We start from the raw sequence: 18,587 nt of genomic DNA, 5'->3' as shown, positions 1-18,587 counted from the left end.
CCCATTCACGATGTGACAATCATTACTCAGAGAAATTAATGCAAGAGATGCAGCTGTTTAGGCTTTAAATGCCCTTTTAACTGACAATGAAAATTCTGACATCCAACACCAAGCATTCTTGATTAATCAAAAAGTCTTGACAAGGCCTTGAACCTCTCTATCTTCTCCATATCCATCAAAAAGTAGGTGGGACCTTCCTAATAAAAAAAAAAGTAGGTGGGACGTTGGCAAACCCTTATATAGATATATATAAAAACCCAACTTGTATTAATAATGATGGAGTCGTTTTGTCGGTGGAGTGTGGCTATATAGCGCAACACCACCCACCTACCATGTTCTCATATTCTTTTACATTTCTGTGTAATCATTTTTATAAAAGAAGAATAGTGGCATTCTCTTTTTATTTATTTATACACACACTATCGTATTTTCCTTAGTGTGAAAGAAAAAAAAGCTGTGAGCATATTCGAGACTGAATGCTCAGTCACGTGGCTGCATCAGACAAGAAGGCTAATTAGTACTAGTATCCCATTTATTTTTTATTTTATACTATAGTAATTAATTTAAGTAGGTTTAGATTGGACTTTAATCGATTTTGTGGTATAATCACGTGTGTGTCTCACTTTTGCCAATATTTACAAAAATCATGAGGTTGAATTTGGTGGTCTCGACTGGGGAGTAGTGTAGTACTTGGAGCGTACCAAATTTCTGAACACATTTTTGGCTGAATGGAAGGTATACAAATTCACCCCACCTCACTCTCTTCCACTATAACTGTGTGGTGCTCGTCGAGAGTACAGTCCCAACTTTTTACTTACGCCATAACAAGCAAGAAAGCAAGAACTCGGTACTCTCTCTCTCTCTCTCTCTATCTCTCTCTCCCTCTCGTTATACTTTTGATGAATTCAATATTTTGGGTTCCATTGTAATTTTTGTTGCTTCATTTTTATCTTAATCATCAATTTTAGAGTTTATTTTTTTTTTTAAGGTTTTAGGTTGAATGAATCAATTTGATCATTTCTTAGGTGTATAATCTTCGGAATGAATTTTCTGGTGCTTGGTTAACATAATGCTTATACAGAGAATACTATTGCCATTCATGAAATCTGCAGATATCATATATTCTTGGAATAAAAATTACCCCATAATTAGCAAAGGTTTTGAAGAAAAGTTTGGATCTACCCCAAGATCAAAGGTTTTATATTCCTTAAAAGACTCTGTAATTAGAAGAATGTACGTAGGTACCAATGGATCAGTGGTCTAGTGGTATTAGGTCCCTTGTTTCTCAAAAGAAGGTTAAGGATTGAAGCCTCTAAAAAAGTATGTGGGTGTAAATATCAACCATTGGTAGCCCACCTCAAATTAGTCCAATCCAAAGTTAGCAACACTATTCAAAAATGCTGAATCCGCCATCATTGTACTGAGGTTGCTTGGGTACATTCTATAGACTGTAGTTTGGGCTCTTTTAACCCTTTCAACCAAACAAAAAATATATACATTTTTTCCCCGTATGGTCATGGCGTTCTAATCCAATTAACATGTAGTTGAATTCTGTGAAGATCATAATAGGACATGTATTAATTTGTGACTAATCAGGTTAGTAAGAAATGAGATATTAGTTATGAGAGAATTGTGACGAATAAGTGTGAAACAATCTCATAATTTGAAAAACCTAAACTTTGTATGTATAAAGGTGGAAGTAGAACAAGGACAGTTACTTCATAGTTGAATGCACTGCAGAGGGTGAGAAAGTATTATATGGATAGAGACGTTTGGTAAGAGCAATTTTGCAGCATTTATAGTCTTTGATTCATTTTTGGGGTTGGATTTGGGGGTGGGGGAAAGCGAAAATGTTTGATGGCTGAAATGAGAAATCAGGATTTAGGGTTCATATTTTATTGAAAATTGTTGTGATAAGCGAACAAATATTTTTTTTATTTAGTTTTTTATGTAAATGTTTATAATGTGAGCACATGCTTCAGTTCACTATCATGTTTTCCTTTTGTCATTACTTAAGAATGAAAAAATTTTAGCTTCTTTGACTGTTTTGTACCTTAGTATCCTCAAAAGCACAACAAAGGGCGTAATGGACACTGCGAAGGGATTATTGAAGAGTGAAGAGCTGTATCAGGTTCCCTCCCACCCTCTATTTTAGTTTTTTCTGCTTAATGTTGCTCGGAAAATCTTAAAATTATGCTTAGCTACTTTGACAGTATATCTTGGAGACTACTGTTTACCCCCGTGAACCAGAGCCTCTCAAGGAGCTGAGGGATGTTACTGCTAGCCACCCTAGGTAAGTTTTCTTCTTTCTTCATTTTTCTCCACAAGAGCGGGATTGTATTCTTAGAGCTTTGTTGTCTCTTATCTCCCAAGCAGCAAAGTAATACTAATTCATAACAAATTTGTATATGAGCTTAGTTATCTACTTGCAATCTGGAACAACTTCGATCAGTTAGAAATGTGTGATAAACATATAAATGTAACCGTACGAGTATTAAGAAAATAAATGGACTCCTTTAGTATCATGAACAATATTTAGTCTAAATTCAAATTTAAAATGGTGTCGAACTAGAATCTCAATTTATGGTGTATCTGGATGGTAAAGACATGTGGCTTAAGTAGTTTATGGTAGTAATCGCCTTTGTAAAGATTTATTAAGCTTGCTTATAGCATTTCCCTCTAAGCATGGCTGGCGAATGAGTCACTTTCTTCCGGGACGATTGATAGCTTGTTATTTTCCAGGGCCATAATGGGTACTGCACCAGATGCAGGTCAGTTGATGGCCATGCTCTTGAACCTAGTAAATGCCAAAAAGACAATTGAAGTTGGAGTTTTCACTGGATACTCCCTACTCCGCACTGCTCTTACAATTCCTGATGATGGCAAGGTCTGTGAGTATATGTATCATCAATAAGTCTATTATGTCCATCTACTGAACTATTTATGATTTCAAATAATGCAATGTATCAGATTATAGCTATAGATTTGAATCGGGATTCGTATAAGATAGGGTTGCCAGTTATTCAAAAAGCTGGCGTTGAACATAAAATTGACTTCATTCAGTCTGAGGCTCTGCCAGCTCTTGATAAACTCTGTGAAGATGTAAGCATTAGCCAACTCAAAATGTTGCTCCACTTTGATGCTTGACTCAATCCAAGCCCTATATTCTTTCTACCTAAACATTTTGCTTGCTCTCTTGCAGCATGAGAATGAAGGAAGTTTTGACTTTGCATTTGTTGATGCGGACAAGCCTAATTATTTGAATTATCACGAGCGGCTGCTGAAGCTGTTGAAAGTTGGGGGGATAGTTGCCTATGACAACACTCTCTGGGCAGGAACTGTGGCGATGCCAGAGGAGGAGGTTCCAGAGTGGATGAGATTTAAAAGGCAGTGGGCACGCGAGCTTAACAAAGCACTGGCAGCTGATCCTCGCATTGAAATTTGTCTTGCTCCATTGGGTGATGGATTCACTATCTGTCGGCGTATCTACTGATCTTTCGTACTTTGAATGTAAAGCCTATTCGGGCTTCCTGCCATAGTTTCTCGTGTGTGCTGGAATAAATTGCATAGCAATGTGTTGCCTGAATGTTTATGATGTCAAATTTTTCATTGTAGAAGTGTGTTCATGTTTTTAAATCTACTGTAAAATGCCAATGCAACCACACTTACTTGGTTTGAATCTTAATGGTGATGATGTAATGATTGTTATTGGCAATTTAAATAATTTTATTATGCTTATTTATCATAATGTTCAACTGACAACTGCAGTTGATTTCATATATTATGTTTTTGATAAGGGAAAATTAGAGGGAAGGAAGGGGTTTGCTGACCATGTATTATGAGTTGTGGTTTACACTTTGCTTAATAGATTTGGTGATTTGTTCGACCGTTTATAATTATTATTATTATTTTGGCTTGGTTTGTTGTTTAGGATCGGTTTAGATAAAAGTTAATAGTTTATTATTATTATTATTATTATTTTTGGCTTGGTTTGTTGTTTAGGATCGGTTTAGATAAAAGTCAATAGTGGAAATTGAACAATGTGTGTTACTAGTTAGCAATTTGCTTAATATATTAGTTGGTCTTGATTAATTCTCAAAAAATTTAAGGCTTTATGTCACTGACTGTCGGGCGTCTGACATAAGTGGTGGATCCTCTACTACCGACAAGTCGGGTATTGCAATGTGTGTCATTGCTCTTTTAAATCTTAATACTCCCTTTCATTTTTTTAAGCATGGCTTGTTTAGGATCCCTTTGGTTAGATTTAAATTAATAGTGGAAACGAAGTAGGTGAAAGGAAGATTAATTTTCTTAGTATGTATTTTATTAGCAGGGAAATTTAATATTAAAGAAAAAAAAGAAGAGAAAATGCCATGAAAGGTTTGAAGGTTACAAAAAAATATATATATTTTTGCCTAAATTTTCCCTATTTTATTACTAGGATAACATGTCTAAATTGAATAAACTTTTTGGATTTTTAAATAAAAGTTGCAAAAGAATCTAGGACATTAAAAGAGATAAGAACCATTGTACTTTTATTGTAGAAGTTATCCAGATTCCACAAACACATTTCATTTTAGGAAAAAAAGAAAGACATAATTTTAAGTTCACATAGAATATATTATTTTATTGTATTTCTTATATAAAAATTTTATAAGAAAGTTTGGCGGTTATGAAAAATAATTTGCCTTAAATTTTTTTCTATTGATGCAATTGAGACTCTTACTCCTAAAATGTTGTAAAAAAAATAAAATAAAAAAACATTTTCCTTACTTTCCACTATTTTTCATCTAATAAAACCAAACCTTACGAAAATTGTTTTGATGAAAAATTTATAAAGGAAAAACCTAAAATGTTATAAATAAATAAATAATTTTTTAAAATAAAATATCTTTACTTTCCACTATTTTTCATCTAATCAAAGTAAATCTTATGAAAATTGCTTGAAGAAAAATATATAAAGGAAAATTTGTAACTGTTGTTTTTATGAAATAGAAATATTGGAAAAAAAATCATGTTAATCATTTAATTATAAATATTAGTAAGTTTCTTCTACATTTTACTCTATTCTAATGAAAAACTAATTCAAATGATTGACATGGAACGCGTTCTACTAAAATTATGGGTGACAAAATTTGATACAATCTACTAACATTATTTAAATGTGAAACAAAATTAGTAGATTTAAATTCATATTAATTGTAATCGTGTCGTAACCATGTCATCCAATTTAACTTGTTTAATGAAAAAAAAATTATATGTTTAATTAATAGTGGCCCGGAACTAAATTTGTGCCTAACTTGTAACATGTTTTAATTCAATCACTATGATCAGTTTTTAATATTTCAATTAAATGCAATATGAATATTGTATGTTGTTTTTAAAACATATTAACAAAAGAGTTACATAATTCATTTAATTTAAACAAGTGTGTTGTGGGTTACATGACTCATTTATTAAACAAATTACATGTCATAGGTTTGTGACACTGTTATAAAATCATTTACCTATCAACAACATAATACTATTCTCTTTGCCTTAAAATAAGTATTCACATTTTTATTTTTATTCACTCCAAAATAAGTGTCTCATCTAAAAAGGTAATGTGTCATTTTTTATAATATTACTATTTTAACCTTCTTGCATTGAACCTATCAAAATTAAGTCATTTACTATTTAATATAATGAAAATAATAATAAATATCATTACCTTAAAAAGTTATATTTCCAAAAAATAACACTTATTTTGTCTCCAAATATAATTCTTTATCCTGTTTTATGACTCATTAGTTATCCTGCAGAATAATCTGAAACTAAATGGATCAAATTTGAAAATTATTAAATTAGATCCGATTAATTTTATAGATTAGACTTTTCTAAATAACTCAATAAATTTTTTTTTTCGATCACGGCCTGATAAATGAATTATCAATATGAGTTCATCTATTTAAAAGTAATAATAAAAAAAGGTAAATTACTCTGACCTTCCGGAGGTCTACCTATATTACCCACAGATGAAGCTTTTGTCAAAAATACCCTTGACAACTTTTGGTAATGAAAGTACAAGAATGCCCTTGAGTAAAAAAAATTATATGCGAAGTTTGTTAATTAATTTAGTTTTATTAGTATATAAAATATTAATTTAGTATATAAACTTATTTACATATAATTTATTAGTATATACTTAAACCCCCTTCCGTTACACACAGGTGTGGGCGCTTCAGTAAATCACGCCTGTATTTTAGGCATATAAAGGACACAGGAGGTTCCCGAGCAGGAACTCAACGGAATCTTTACAAGTTGAGCAGCTGCTGTGAGGAGTTCCAGAGTCATTTTTTTCTCCCGCCATAATAAATAAGGGGTACTCTCTTTCTCTAACTCTCTCTGAATGATGGATTATATATTTTGGGTCCGGATGGGATTTTTGCTATTTAATTTTGATTTTTTTTTTTTTTTGTTTGAGGCTTTAGGTTGAATGAATCAATTCTATCATTTCTTGGCTATATAATCTTGGGATTGAATTTTCTGGTGCTTGATTCACTATTACTATTCAAATGATCTGCATTATTATATTTTCTTGCAATAAAAATTATCCCAGAATTGGTAAGGTTTTTGAAGAGATGTTTGGATTTACCCCAAATCAAAGGTTTTATATTCCTTAAAAGTCTGTAATTAGGATGCCTTGTTTTGGGTAAGTTATGCCGATTAAGGACCCAGTCACAATCCCCATAAAAAAGGACAATAGCACATGGTCCCCTGAGTCAATTATTGATTTACCTTGTTAGAAAGAAAAATGGGTTGCTTGTAGGGATGTCAACGGGCGAGATCGAGACAAGGCGTCCCTAGTCGGGGCAGGTTCGGGATGCCCCCGGTATACATATACGTTTTTATAAAAAAAAATTTATAACTGGAATAAATTTAAGATAAATTTTGTTAGAAAATTTGAATATAGACGAATACATTTTTATTTTTCCGATAAGTGAGTGAAAATATAGACAATTCTTAATAATGATAATAACAAAAATGTTACTGTATTAAAATTTAAAATTATCGGAAAAATAAAAACTTTTAGCTAATAAAATAATATTTATTATTAATCGGGGCTTGGTGGGTTTTATTTATTTTTCCCAAACCCGCCCCTAACCCTATTAGAATGATTCCAAACCCGTTCCAATAGAGCCAAGTCGGGGCGGGCTTGGCTAAATTGACATCCCTAGTTGCTTGGCTTCATTCTTTAGAGTACTGTAGTTTGGACTTTTTTAGCCCTTTGAACCAAACAAAAAAGTGGCTGATACCATTTTATAGTTCATTTAGATGATCCATGGGAATAGAGGTGGGAGGATAATAGATTTTATTTTTCTTATTTATTATGGTCAATGTATTCGAATCAAATTAAGATGTAGTTGAATTATGTGAAGATGATAATGACATGCATTAATTTGTGACTAATCAGGTCGGTAAGAAATGAAATATTAGTTATGAGAGAATTGCAACGAATAAGTGTTGACCAATCTCATAATTTGAAAAACCTAGTCTTTGTATGTATAAAAGGGTGAAAGTAGAACAAGGACTGTTTATTCATTGTCGTGAGTTGAGTGCACTAAAGAGAGTCAGAAAGCCCAGGTGTAATACAGATAGAGAAGTTCAGTAGGAGCAAAATTTGCAGTTTTGTGTAGTAATAGAAATGCAGCATTTGATATTCTTAATTATTATTATTATTTTGGGATAAATGTTTGATGGCCTGAAATGAGGAAGTGGGGTTCATGTTTGGTATTGACAATTGTTGTGATAAGTGAACAACTGTTTGTTTTGTTTAATTTTTTATGTAAATGTTCGTAATGTTTGGACAAGCATCATTTTCCTTTTTCCATTACTTTAGAATGAGAAAATTATAACTTCTTTGACTCTTTTGTACCTTAGTATCCTCAAAAGCACAACAAGGGCCTAATGTTAACTGGGAAGGGATTATTGCAGAGTGATGAGTTGTATCAGGTTCTCTCCCACCCTCTTACTTAGTCTTTTTTGCTTAACGTTTCTTGAAAAATCTTATAATTATGCTTAGCTACTTTGACAGTATGTCCTGGAGACTAGTGTGTACCCCCGTGAACCAGAGCTTCTAAAGGAGCTGAGGGATGTTACTGCTAGCCACCCTAGGTAAGTTTTCTTCTATCTTCAATTTTCTCCACAAGAGCGGGATTTTATTCTTAAAGCTTTCATTGTCTATTATCCCCAGGGCCCAAGCAGCAAAATAATACTAATTGATAACATATTTGTGTATGAGGTAATTTATCTACTTGCATTCTGGATCAACTTGATAAAAAATTAAAATGTACAATATTTAGTCTAAATTTAAATCTCTGGAGATAAGATGAATTTACTTCATTTTAAAATGGTGTCGAATTGGTATATCTCAATACATGGTGTATCTGGATGGTAAAGACGTGGCTTAAGTAGCTTATGGCGGTAATTACCTTTGTTGAAAAATTTGTTGTTAAGCTTGTGTACAGCATTTCCCTAAGCATGGCTGGCGAATGAGTCAATTTCTTCCGGGACGATTGATAGCTTGTTATTTTCCAGGGCCATAATGGGTACTGCACCAGATGCAGGTCAGTTGATGGCAATGCTCTTGAAGCTAGTAAATGCCAAAAAGACAATTGAAGTTGGAGTTTTCACTGGATACTCCCTACTCCGCACTGCTCTTACAATTCCTGATGACGGCAAGGTCTGTGAGTACATGTATCATCGATAATATGTCTATTATGTCCATCTACTGAACTATTTATGATTTCAAATTAATGCAATGTATCAGATAATAGCTATAGATTTGAATCGAGATACGTATGAGATAGGCTTGCCAATCATCCAAAAAGCTGGCGTTGAACACAAAATTGACTTCATTCAGTCTGAAGCTCTGCCAGCTCTCGATAAACTTTCAGAAGACGTAAGAATTAGGCGACTCAGAATGCTTCTTCACTTTGTTGCTTCTAAACATTTTGCTTATGAGTGGGGCTTTCTTGCAGCATGAGAATGAAGGAAGTTTTGACTTTGCATATATTGATGCGGACAAGGTTAATTATTTGAATTATCATGAGAGGCTGATGAAACTGTTGAAAGTTGGGGGGATAGTTGCCTATGATAACACACTCTGTCAAGGAAGAGTGGTGATGCCTGAGGAGTCGGTTCCAGAGCAGATGAGACCGGTAAAGCAGTGGACACTCGAGGTTAACAAAGCACTGGCAGCTGATCCTCGCATCGAAATTTCTCTTACTCCATTGGGTGATGGGTTCACAATCTGTCGGCGTATCTACTGATCTTTCGTCCTTTAAATGTAAAACATATTCAGACTTCCTGTCGTCGTTTCACTTTGTTCTGGTATAAATGGAATAAATTGCATAGCAATGTGTTGCCTGTGTATGCTTATGACGTCAAATTTTTTAATCTAGAAGAATGTCCGTGCTTTTGAATCTACTGCAAAATGCCAATGCAACCACACTTGCTTGGTTTGAATCTTGATGATGGTGATATAATGATTTTTATTGGCAAATTAAATAATTTTATTATGCTTATTTATTTATCTGAATGTTGAACTGAAAACTGCAGGTGATTTCTTGTGCTATGCTCAAGTATTGTGAGTTTGTGGTTAACACTTGGCTTAATAGATTTAGTCAGCAATATGCTAAATAGATTTGTTAGTTTGGATAAATAGGGTGATTAATTTTACTTCTTATTATTATTAGAGTAAAGGGCAAAAAAATCTTCCTGAACTATGCCCCATTTGCACGTTACCCCCTGAGCTAGAATAAACCCCTTGAACTATTGAATTGTTGCAAATTGCCCAATTTGATCAGATGCCGTTGCAGGAAGTGTAGAAAGACAATTTTACCCTCAAATCAAAACTACACTGTTTCAAGAATTAACTACTTTAAGTAGATGATATCAGATTAGCAATATAATTGACCAATTAGGGAGTATCTACTGATCTTTCGTACTTTGAATGTAGAGCCTATTCGGGCTTCCTGCCATAGTTTCTGTGTGTGCGCTGGAATAAATTGCATAGCAATGTGTTGCCTGTAGGTTTATGATGTCAAATTTTTCATTGTAGAAGTGTGTCCATGCTTTTAAATCTACCGCAAAATGCCAATGCAACCACACTTGCTTGGTTTGAATCTTGATGGTGGTGATGTAATGATTGTTATTGGCAATTTTATTATGCTTATTTATCATAATGTTCAACTGACAACCGCTGTTGATTTCATATACTATTTTTTTGACAAGGGAAAATTTGAGGAAGGAAGGGGTTGCTGACCATGTTTTATGAGTTGTGGTTTACACTTCGCTTAATAGATTTGTTGATTTGTTCGACCGTTTATTATTATTATTATTATTTTGGCTTGGTTTGTTGTGGAAATTGAACAATGTGTGTTAATAGTTAGCAATTTGCTTAATATATTAGTTGGTCTTGATTAATTCTCAAAAAATTTAAGACTTTTTGTCATTCGACTGTCGGGCGTCTGACATAAATTACATAAATAGTGGTGGATCCTCCACTACCGACAAGTTGGGTATTGCAATGTGTATCATTGCTCTTTTAAGTCTTAATACTCCCTTTCATTTTTTTGAGCATGGCTTGTTTAGGATCCCTTTGGTTAGATTTAAATTAATAGTGGAAATGAAGTAGATGAAAGGAAGATTAATTTTTTTTAGTATGTATTTTATTAGCAGGGAAATTTAATAATAAAGAAAAAAAGAAGAAGAGAAAATGCCATGAAAGGTTTGAAGGTTACAAAAATAATATATTTTTTCCTAAATTTTCCCTATTTTATTACTAGGATAAGATGTCTAAATTGAATAAACATTTTTGGATTTATAAATAAAAGTAAAAAAAGAATCTAGGACATTAAAAGAGATATAAGAACCATAATACTTTTCTTGTAGAAGTTATCCGCATTCCACTAACACATTCATAATTTTAAGTTCACATAGAAATATATTATTTTCTTGTATTTCTTATATAAAAATTTTATAAGAAAGTTTGGTGGTTATGAAAAATAATTTGCCTAAAAAAATTTTCTATTTATGCAATTGAGACTCTTACTCCTAAAATGTTGTAACTAAATTTTTTTTTTTTTAAAAAAAACATTTTCCTTACTTTCCACTATTTTTCATCTAATAAAACCAAACCTTATGAAAATTGTTTTGACGAAAAATTTATAAAGGAAAAACCTAAAATGTTATAAATAAATAATTTTTTTTTTTTTTTAAATCTTTACTTTCCACTATTTTTCATGTAATCAAAGTAAACCTTATGAAAATCGCTTTGAAGAAAAATATATAAAGGAAAAATTGTGAGAGTGTTATTTTTATGAAATACGGAGTAGAAATATTGTAAAAAAAATCATGTTAATTATTGAATTACAAATATTAGTAAGTTTCTTTTACAATTTTACTCTATTATAATGAAAAACTAATTCAATGATTGACATGGAAAGCATACTACTAAGATTATGGGTGACAAAATTTGATATAATCTACCAACATTATTTAAATATGAGATAAATTTAGTAGGTTTAAATTCATCTTAATTGTAATTGTATCATAATCATGTCATCCAATTTAACTTGTTTAAGGAAAAAAAATTACGAGTATATGTTTAATTAATAGTGGCGTGGAACTAAATTAGTGACTAACTTGTAACATGTTTTAATTCAATTACTATGAACAGTTTTTAATATTTCAATTAAATGCAATATGAATATTGTGTTGTTGTTTTTAAAACATATTAACAAAAGAGTTACATAAATCATTTAATTTAAACAGATGTGTTAGAGTTATATGGCTCATTTATGAGATTACACTAATATAAACATGTCATATTTATGTCAAGGTTTGTGGCACTATTATAAAAACTATTTATCTATTAACAACATAATATTATTCTCTCTTACCCAAAATAGGTGTCATGTTTTTATTTTTATTATATTCCTCCCAAAATAAGTATCTCATTTGAAAAGACATCTCTTTATTTTTTTGTAATATTACTATTTTAACCTTCTTAAATTTTTAAAAAATAAGTAATTCATTTACTAGTAATACAATAAAAATAATAATAAATATTATTATCTTAAAAAGTTAAATTTCCAAAAATATAACATAATACTTTATCCAGTTTTTAGTCCAAATGTATTTTCTGTGGTTAATCACTGATTAGATATCCCTGCAGAATAATCTGAAACTGAATCGATCAAATTTGAAAATTATTAGATTGGATCGGATTAATTTTATAGATTAGACTTTTCTAAGCAACTCAATTATTTTTTTTTCTTAATCAGGGCCTAATAGATAAATTATCAATATGAGATCATATATTTAAAAGTAATAATAAAAAAGAGTAAATTACTTCGACCTTCCCAAGGTCTAACTGTATTATCCACATATAAAATTTTTGTCAAAATTACTTTGACACCCCCTTGGTAATGAAAGTACGAGAATGCCTTTGAGTAAAAAAACTATATGTAAAATTGGTTAATTAATTTAGTTTTATTAGTATATAAAATATTAATTTAGTATATAAACTTAATTTACAGATAATTTATTACTAGTATATAAACTTATTTACATATATTTTATTAGTATATATACTTAAACCCCCTTCCGTCACACACAGGTGTGGCCCGTGTGGTGTGGACGCTTCAGTTTTGCCAAATCACGCCTTTTTTTGGCATATAAGGACAGAGGAGGTTCCCGAGCAGGAACTCAACGGAATCTTTACAAGTTGACCAGTAAACACTCTTCTCCGATAGCTGCTGTGAGGAGTTCCAGAGTCATCTGACCCACCCATCTTTTTTCTCCCGCCATAATAAATAAGGGGGTACTCTCTTTCTCTCTCTCAATGATGGTTTATATATTTTGGGTCCCGATGGGATTTTTGCTATTTAATTTTGATTTTTGTGTTTTTGTTGATTGTTTGAGGCTTTAGGTTGAATGATTCAATTCTATCATTTCTTGGCTATATAATCTTGAGATTGAATTTTGTGGTGCTTGGTTCACATAATCCTTATACAAAGAACACTATTACTATTCATGTGATCTGCATTATCATATTTTCTTGCAATAAAAATTATCCCAGAATTAGTAAGGTTTTTGAAGAGATGTTTGGAATTACCCCAAGATCAAAGGTTTTAGATTCAAAGTCTGTAATTAGGATGCCTTGTTTTGGGTAAGTTATGCCAATTAAGGACCAGTCACAATCCCCATAAAAAAGGACAATAGCTCATGTTCCCCTGAGTCAATTATGAGGGGATGCATAGTATTCCTTGGGCTTGACTGTGTTTCTCCTTTCTCTTGCTATATTGATTTACCTTTTTAGAAAGGAAAATGGGTTGCTTGTAGGGATGTCAACGGGCAAGTTTGAGACGAGGCACCCCTATCCCAAACCCGTCCCACAAAGCCACCTGCCCTGTCCTGCTCCGCATTGGAGTTGGGGCAGGTTCGGGATGCCCCGGTATACATGTATTTTTTATAAAAAAAAAATTTATAACTTGAATAAATTTAAGATAAATTTTGTGAGAAAATTTGAATATAGACAAATACATTTTTTTTCTTTCCGATAAGTAAGTGAAAATATAGACGATTCTTAATAATGATAATAACAAAAATGTTATTAAAAATTAAAATTATCATAAAAATGAAGGAAAAATAAAAACTTTAGCTAATAAAAGAATATTTATTATTAATCGGGGCTTGGTGGGTTTTATTTCTTTTTCCAAACCCGCCCCTAACCCTATTAGAATGATTCGAAACCTGTTCCAATAGAGGCAGGACACGGCGGGGTGGGGCTAGCTAAATTGACATCCCTAGTTGCTTGGCTTCATTCTGTAGAGTACTGTAGTTTGGGCTTTTTTAGCCCTTTGAACCAAACAAAAAAGAGGAGTGGCTGATACCATTTTACAGTTCATTTAGATGATCCATGGGAATATAGGTGGGAGGATAACAGTTTAGTTTTTTTTTTTTTTTTTAATGGTCAATGTATTCGAATCAAATTAAGATGTAGTTGAATTTTGTGAAGATGATAATAAGACATGCATTAATTTGTGACTAATCAGGTCGGTAAGAAATGAAATTTTAGTTATGAGAGAATTGCGACGAATAAGTGTTAACCAATCTCATAATTTGAAAAACCTAGTATTTTTATGTATAAAAGGGTGAAAGTAGAACAAGGACAGTTTATTCATCTTTGTGAGTTGAGTGCACTAAAGAGAGTCAGAAAGGCCAGGTGTAATACAGATAGAGAAGTTCAGTAGGAGCAAAATTTGCAGTTTTGTGTAGTAATAGAAATGCAGCATTTGATAGTCTTTATTATTATTATTATTATTATTTTGGGCTAAATGTTTGATGGCCCAAAATGGGGAAGTGGGGTTCATGTTTGGTATTGACAATTGTTGTGATATGCGAACAACTATTTGTTTTATTTAGTTTTTTATGTAAATGTTCGTAATGTTGGGACAAGCATTAGTTCACAAGCATGTTTTCCTTTTTACATTACTTTAGAATGAGAAAATTATAACTTCTTTGACTCTTTTGTACCTTAGTATCCTCGAAAGCACAACAAGGGCGTAATGATAACTGGGAAAGGATTATTGCAGAGTGATGAGTTGTATCAGGTTCTCTCCCACCCTCTCTTTTAGTCTTTTCTGCTTAATGTTTATTGACAAATCTTATAATTATGCTTAGCTACTTTGACAGTATGTCCTGGAGACTAGTGTGTACCCCCGTGAACCAGAGCTTCTAAAGGAGCTGAGGGATGTTACTGCTAGCCACCCTAGGTAAGTTTTCTTCTATCTTCAATTTTCTCCACAAGAGCAGGATTGTATTCTTAAAGCTTTCATTGTCTATTATCCCCAGGGCCCAAGCACGAAATAATACTACTTGATAACAAATTTGTGCATGAGGTTATTTATCTACTTACATGATAAAAATTAAAATTTACAATATTTAGTCTAAATTCAAATTCTCTAGAGATAAGATGAATTTAATTCATTTTAAAATGGTGTCGAATTGCTACATCTCAATAGATGGTGTATCTGGATGGTAAAGACACGTGACTTAAGTAGTTTATGGCGGTAATTACCTTTGTTGAAAAATTTGTTGTTAAGCTTGTGTACAGCATTTCCCTAAGCATGGCTGGCGAATGAGTCAATTTCTTCCGGGACGATTGATAGCTTGTTATTTTCCAGGGCCATAATGGGTACTGCACCAGATGCAGGTCAGTTGATGGCAATGCTCTTGAAGCTAGTAAATGCCAAAAAGACAATTGAAGTTGGAGTTTTCACTGGATACTCCCTACTCCGCACTGCTCTTACAATTCCTGATGACGGCAAGGTCTGTGAGTACATGTATCATCGATAATATGTCTATTATGTCCATCTACTGAACTATTTATGATTTCAAATTAATGCAATGTATCAGATAATAGCTATAGATTTGAATCGAGATACGTATGAGATAGGCTTGCCAATCATCCAAAAAGCTGGCGTTGAACACAAAATTGACTTCATTCAGTCTGAAGCTCTGCCAGCTCTCGATAAACTTTCAGAAGACGTAAGAATTAGGCGACTCAGAATGCTTCTTCACTTTGTTGCTTCTAAACATTTTGCTTATGAGTGGGGCTTTCTTGCAGCATGAGAATGAAGGAAGTTTTGACTTTGCATATATTGATGCAGACAAGGTTAATTATTTGAATTATCATGAGAGGCTGATGAAACTGTTGAAAGTTGGGGGGATAGTTGCCTATGATAACACACTCTGGGGAGGATCAGTGGTGATGCCTGAGGAGTCGGTTCCAGAGTGGATGAGACCGGGAAAGCAGTGGACACTCGGGGTTAACAAAGCACTGGCAGCTGATCCTCGCATCGAAATTTCTCTTACTCCATTGGGTGATGGGTTCACAATCTGTCGGCGTATCTACTGATCTTTCGTCCTTTAAATGTAAAACATATTCAGACTTCCCGTCGTCGTTTCACTTTGTTCTGGTATAAATGGAATAAATTGCATAGCAATGTGTTGCCTGTGTATGCTTATGACGTCAAATTTTTTAATGTAGAAGAATGTCCGTGCTTTTGAATCTACTGCAAAATGCCAATGCAACAACACTCTCTTGGTTTGAATCTTGATGATGGTGATATAATGATTTTTATTGGCAAATTAAATAATTTTATTATGCTTATTTATTTATCTGAATGTTGAACTGAAAACTGCAGGTGATTTCTTGTGCTATGCTCGAGTATTGTGAGTTGTGGTTAACACTTGGCTTAATAGATTTAGTCAGCAATATGCTAAATAGATTTGTTAGTTTGGATAAATAGGGTGATTTATTTTACTTATTATTATTGTTATTATTATTATTATTATTATTATTATTATTTTTTCAGTTTGGTTAAAGTCCGTTTGGTTATATTTAAATTAATATTTGAAAGTGAAAGTTTTTTTTTAGTAAATTAAATTAATAATTTTTTAATATACATTTGATTAGTATGAAAATTTTCAAAGAAATTTATGAGCAAATGCCATGAATAGTTTCTATAACCTGAAGGTTTTATGAAAATATTAATTTTTACATAATATGTACCTAAACTAATGTCTCAAATAAATATTTTTTTTGGTTCTTATAAAAGTCATGTACAATCACAATACACAGAGAAAGAATTGACATAATTTTAAAGTAAACAAAACTTTCTCAATAAAATATTTTTTGTATATTTCTGTAGGAACTTTTTTTTTTATGAAAGTTGGGTGGTTATGAAAAATAGATTAAAATTTTTTTAATTTTTGAGGCTCCTGAAATGTTAAAAAAAAAAAAAAAAAAAACACAAGAGTTCATTTTCTATATTTTTCATTATCTTTTCATCTAATCAAACCAAGCCTTACAAAAATGGTCTTAGAGCAACCCAACGCAAGGCGAATGTGTATAATATCTGGTATTGTGCTAAATGAAAGCCTTTAATATGCACATTATACACAAGTGGCCCGCGTCATATTATATACTTCACACTCCACATATGAGGAATGAGTTGTGGGTGATAATGATATAAAATGAAAAAGTGATATTGTGTGATGGTGTGAAATAATTATTGTACGTGTATTGTATTAATTTATTAATGTAAAGTTAATTCATAATTTAATTAATTAAAAAAAGTTATTTTTCTTAAATAAATAAAAAGAGTTATTTAATTTACATAAGAATTTAATTAATTATTTTTTATAATTTTTTTTTGTAATTTTTGACTTATCAATTTAATTTTTTTATTTATTACATAATGTATTTTTTTTTTTGAGTTGTATCGTTTTATTTTACTTGTAGGAAGATATTTAATGCACTTTTTCTTTTATATATTGTTTCTTTTTTAAATCTTTTATCTAAACATATAATCAGAGCAAACAACTATAGCAGTTTATCATAGCAAACAACTATAGCTGTTAGCATTATAGTTGTTGGGAATAAAACTGTTAGAAAAAAAAATAATAATAATAATAATTAAAAAAAAGTATTTTTTTTTTAAAAAATAATAATATAATAAGGTGTATAATGAAAAAATTAGTGCACAACACGAACTTAAGTCTCCAAGATAAGTGTAGAACTAATTGTTGATGTGGCTGTACACTTGAAATAAAGTGTATAATAAAAAAGAAGGGCAGCGCTGGGATGCTTTTAATGAAAATGTATAAAGTAAATAAAAAATTACACATTATTATTTTTATGATATGAAGAACATGCAAATCTACAAAATAATTATGAATACCAATCTGCTGCATTTTTTGGCTAGAAAGATTTGAGTAAAATTAGGTTATATTCGGAGGTTTGTAATGGTAATTGGTGGAATTATTAAAAAATTGGGTTAAAAATTACAACAACAACAACAACAAAAAATAAAATAATAAAATAATAATTTCATTATTCCACTAATTTCAATTTCAAATTTTTAATTTTATGTAACCAAACATAAGTAGGTATGGCAATTTGACCCGCCCCGCTTCGTTTTTTGCGGTTTTGGGAAACCGTTTTGCTTATTTGGGTGGGGATGGTTTGATGTAATAAAAACCTGTGCGGGTTTAGTGTGGGGGCGGGGGAAGGTCGCCCTGCCCAGTTTAGATAGGCAAATTACATATGTACCCTTATTCATTAATATATATATATATTTAACACTATATATTAAGTACCCCATATAACAATATTAAAGTAACAAATGAATTTGATTAAAATAAAAGTTGCAATGGTAAAGAATTAAAGACGAAGGGGAAAAATAAAGTGCAAATCTATTTCAACAATAAATAAATTATGATTTTAAACAGGGCAGGCGGGTACCCACGAGGGTAAAAATGTTAAACCGGTACGGGAATGGGATGAAAAGTTTTTCCCTTTTTACGGTTTTGGACAGGGATGAATGCGAAATTTTAAACGGTTTCGGAAATAGGAGGGGGTACACTCGCCCAAACCCGCTCCTATTGCCATCCCTATTACATAAGTAACAAAAAAATATAAAAATTTACTTCACAAAAATTCTCCTTTTTATTAAAATATCGAACACAATTTA

General features: G+C 31.8%; 3 protein-coding genes across 4 annotated transcripts; all 3 read left to right on the top strand.

Moving 5' to 3' along the window:
* The first annotated feature begins 376 nt into the window (after positions 1-376).
* On the top strand, positions 377-3,738 carry LOC132275894 (probable caffeoyl-CoA O-methyltransferase At4g26220). 2 transcript variants are annotated; one of them, XM_059777081.1, is made up of 6 exons: positions 377-847; positions 2,059-2,131; positions 2,214-2,293; positions 2,743-2,887; positions 2,971-3,102; positions 3,203-3,738. In XM_059777081.1, exons 1-6 carry the CDS (start codon positions 729-731, stop codon positions 3,491-3,493), a joined length of 840 nt encoding a protein of 279 aa, XP_059633064.1. In that variant the 5' UTR covers positions 377-728; the 3' UTR covers positions 3,494-3,738. The 2 variants fall into 2 exon arrangements, with proteins under 2 accessions (XP_059633064.1, XP_059633065.1); XM_059777082.1 differs by having other exon boundaries at positions 744-847; positions 2,034-2,131.
* A 2,535-nt stretch (positions 3,739-6,273) lies between these two features.
* LOC132275893 (probable caffeoyl-CoA O-methyltransferase At4g26220) lies at positions 6,274-9,476 on the top strand. The gene is made up of 6 exons (XM_059777080.1): positions 6,274-6,361; positions 7,921-7,992; positions 8,075-8,154; positions 8,578-8,722; positions 8,810-8,941; positions 9,021-9,476. The coding sequence occupies exons 2-6, from the start codon at positions 7,948-7,950 to the stop codon at positions 9,309-9,311; spliced, it is 693 nt and encodes a 230-aa protein (XP_059633063.1). The 5' UTR covers positions 6,274-6,361; positions 7,921-7,947; the 3' UTR covers positions 9,312-9,476.
* Positions 9,477-12,665: 3,189 nt separating this feature from the next.
* LOC132275892 (probable caffeoyl-CoA O-methyltransferase At4g26220) lies at positions 12,666-16,124 on the top strand. The gene is made up of 6 exons (XM_059777078.1): positions 12,666-12,868; positions 14,589-14,660; positions 14,743-14,822; positions 15,234-15,378; positions 15,466-15,597; positions 15,677-16,124. Exons 2-6 carry the CDS (start codon positions 14,616-14,618, stop codon positions 15,965-15,967), a joined length of 693 nt encoding a protein of 230 aa, XP_059633061.1. The 5' UTR covers positions 12,666-12,868; positions 14,589-14,615; the 3' UTR covers positions 15,968-16,124.
* Positions 16,125-18,587: the final 2,463 nt, after the last annotated feature.

The sequence above is a fragment of the Cornus florida genome, unplaced genomic scaffold (assembly GCF_030987335.1).
Source record: "Cornus florida cultivar Cherokee Brave unplaced genomic scaffold, ASM3098733v1 CherokeeBrave_3.0.0_Hap2_Chr10, whole genome shotgun sequence".
In the NCBI taxonomy this organism is placed as follows: Eukaryota; Viridiplantae; Streptophyta; class Magnoliopsida; order Cornales; family Cornaceae; genus Cornus; species Cornus florida.
The sequence above is the reverse complement of the archived record's forward strand: the minus strand, read 5'-3'. Positions and strand labels throughout refer to the sequence as shown.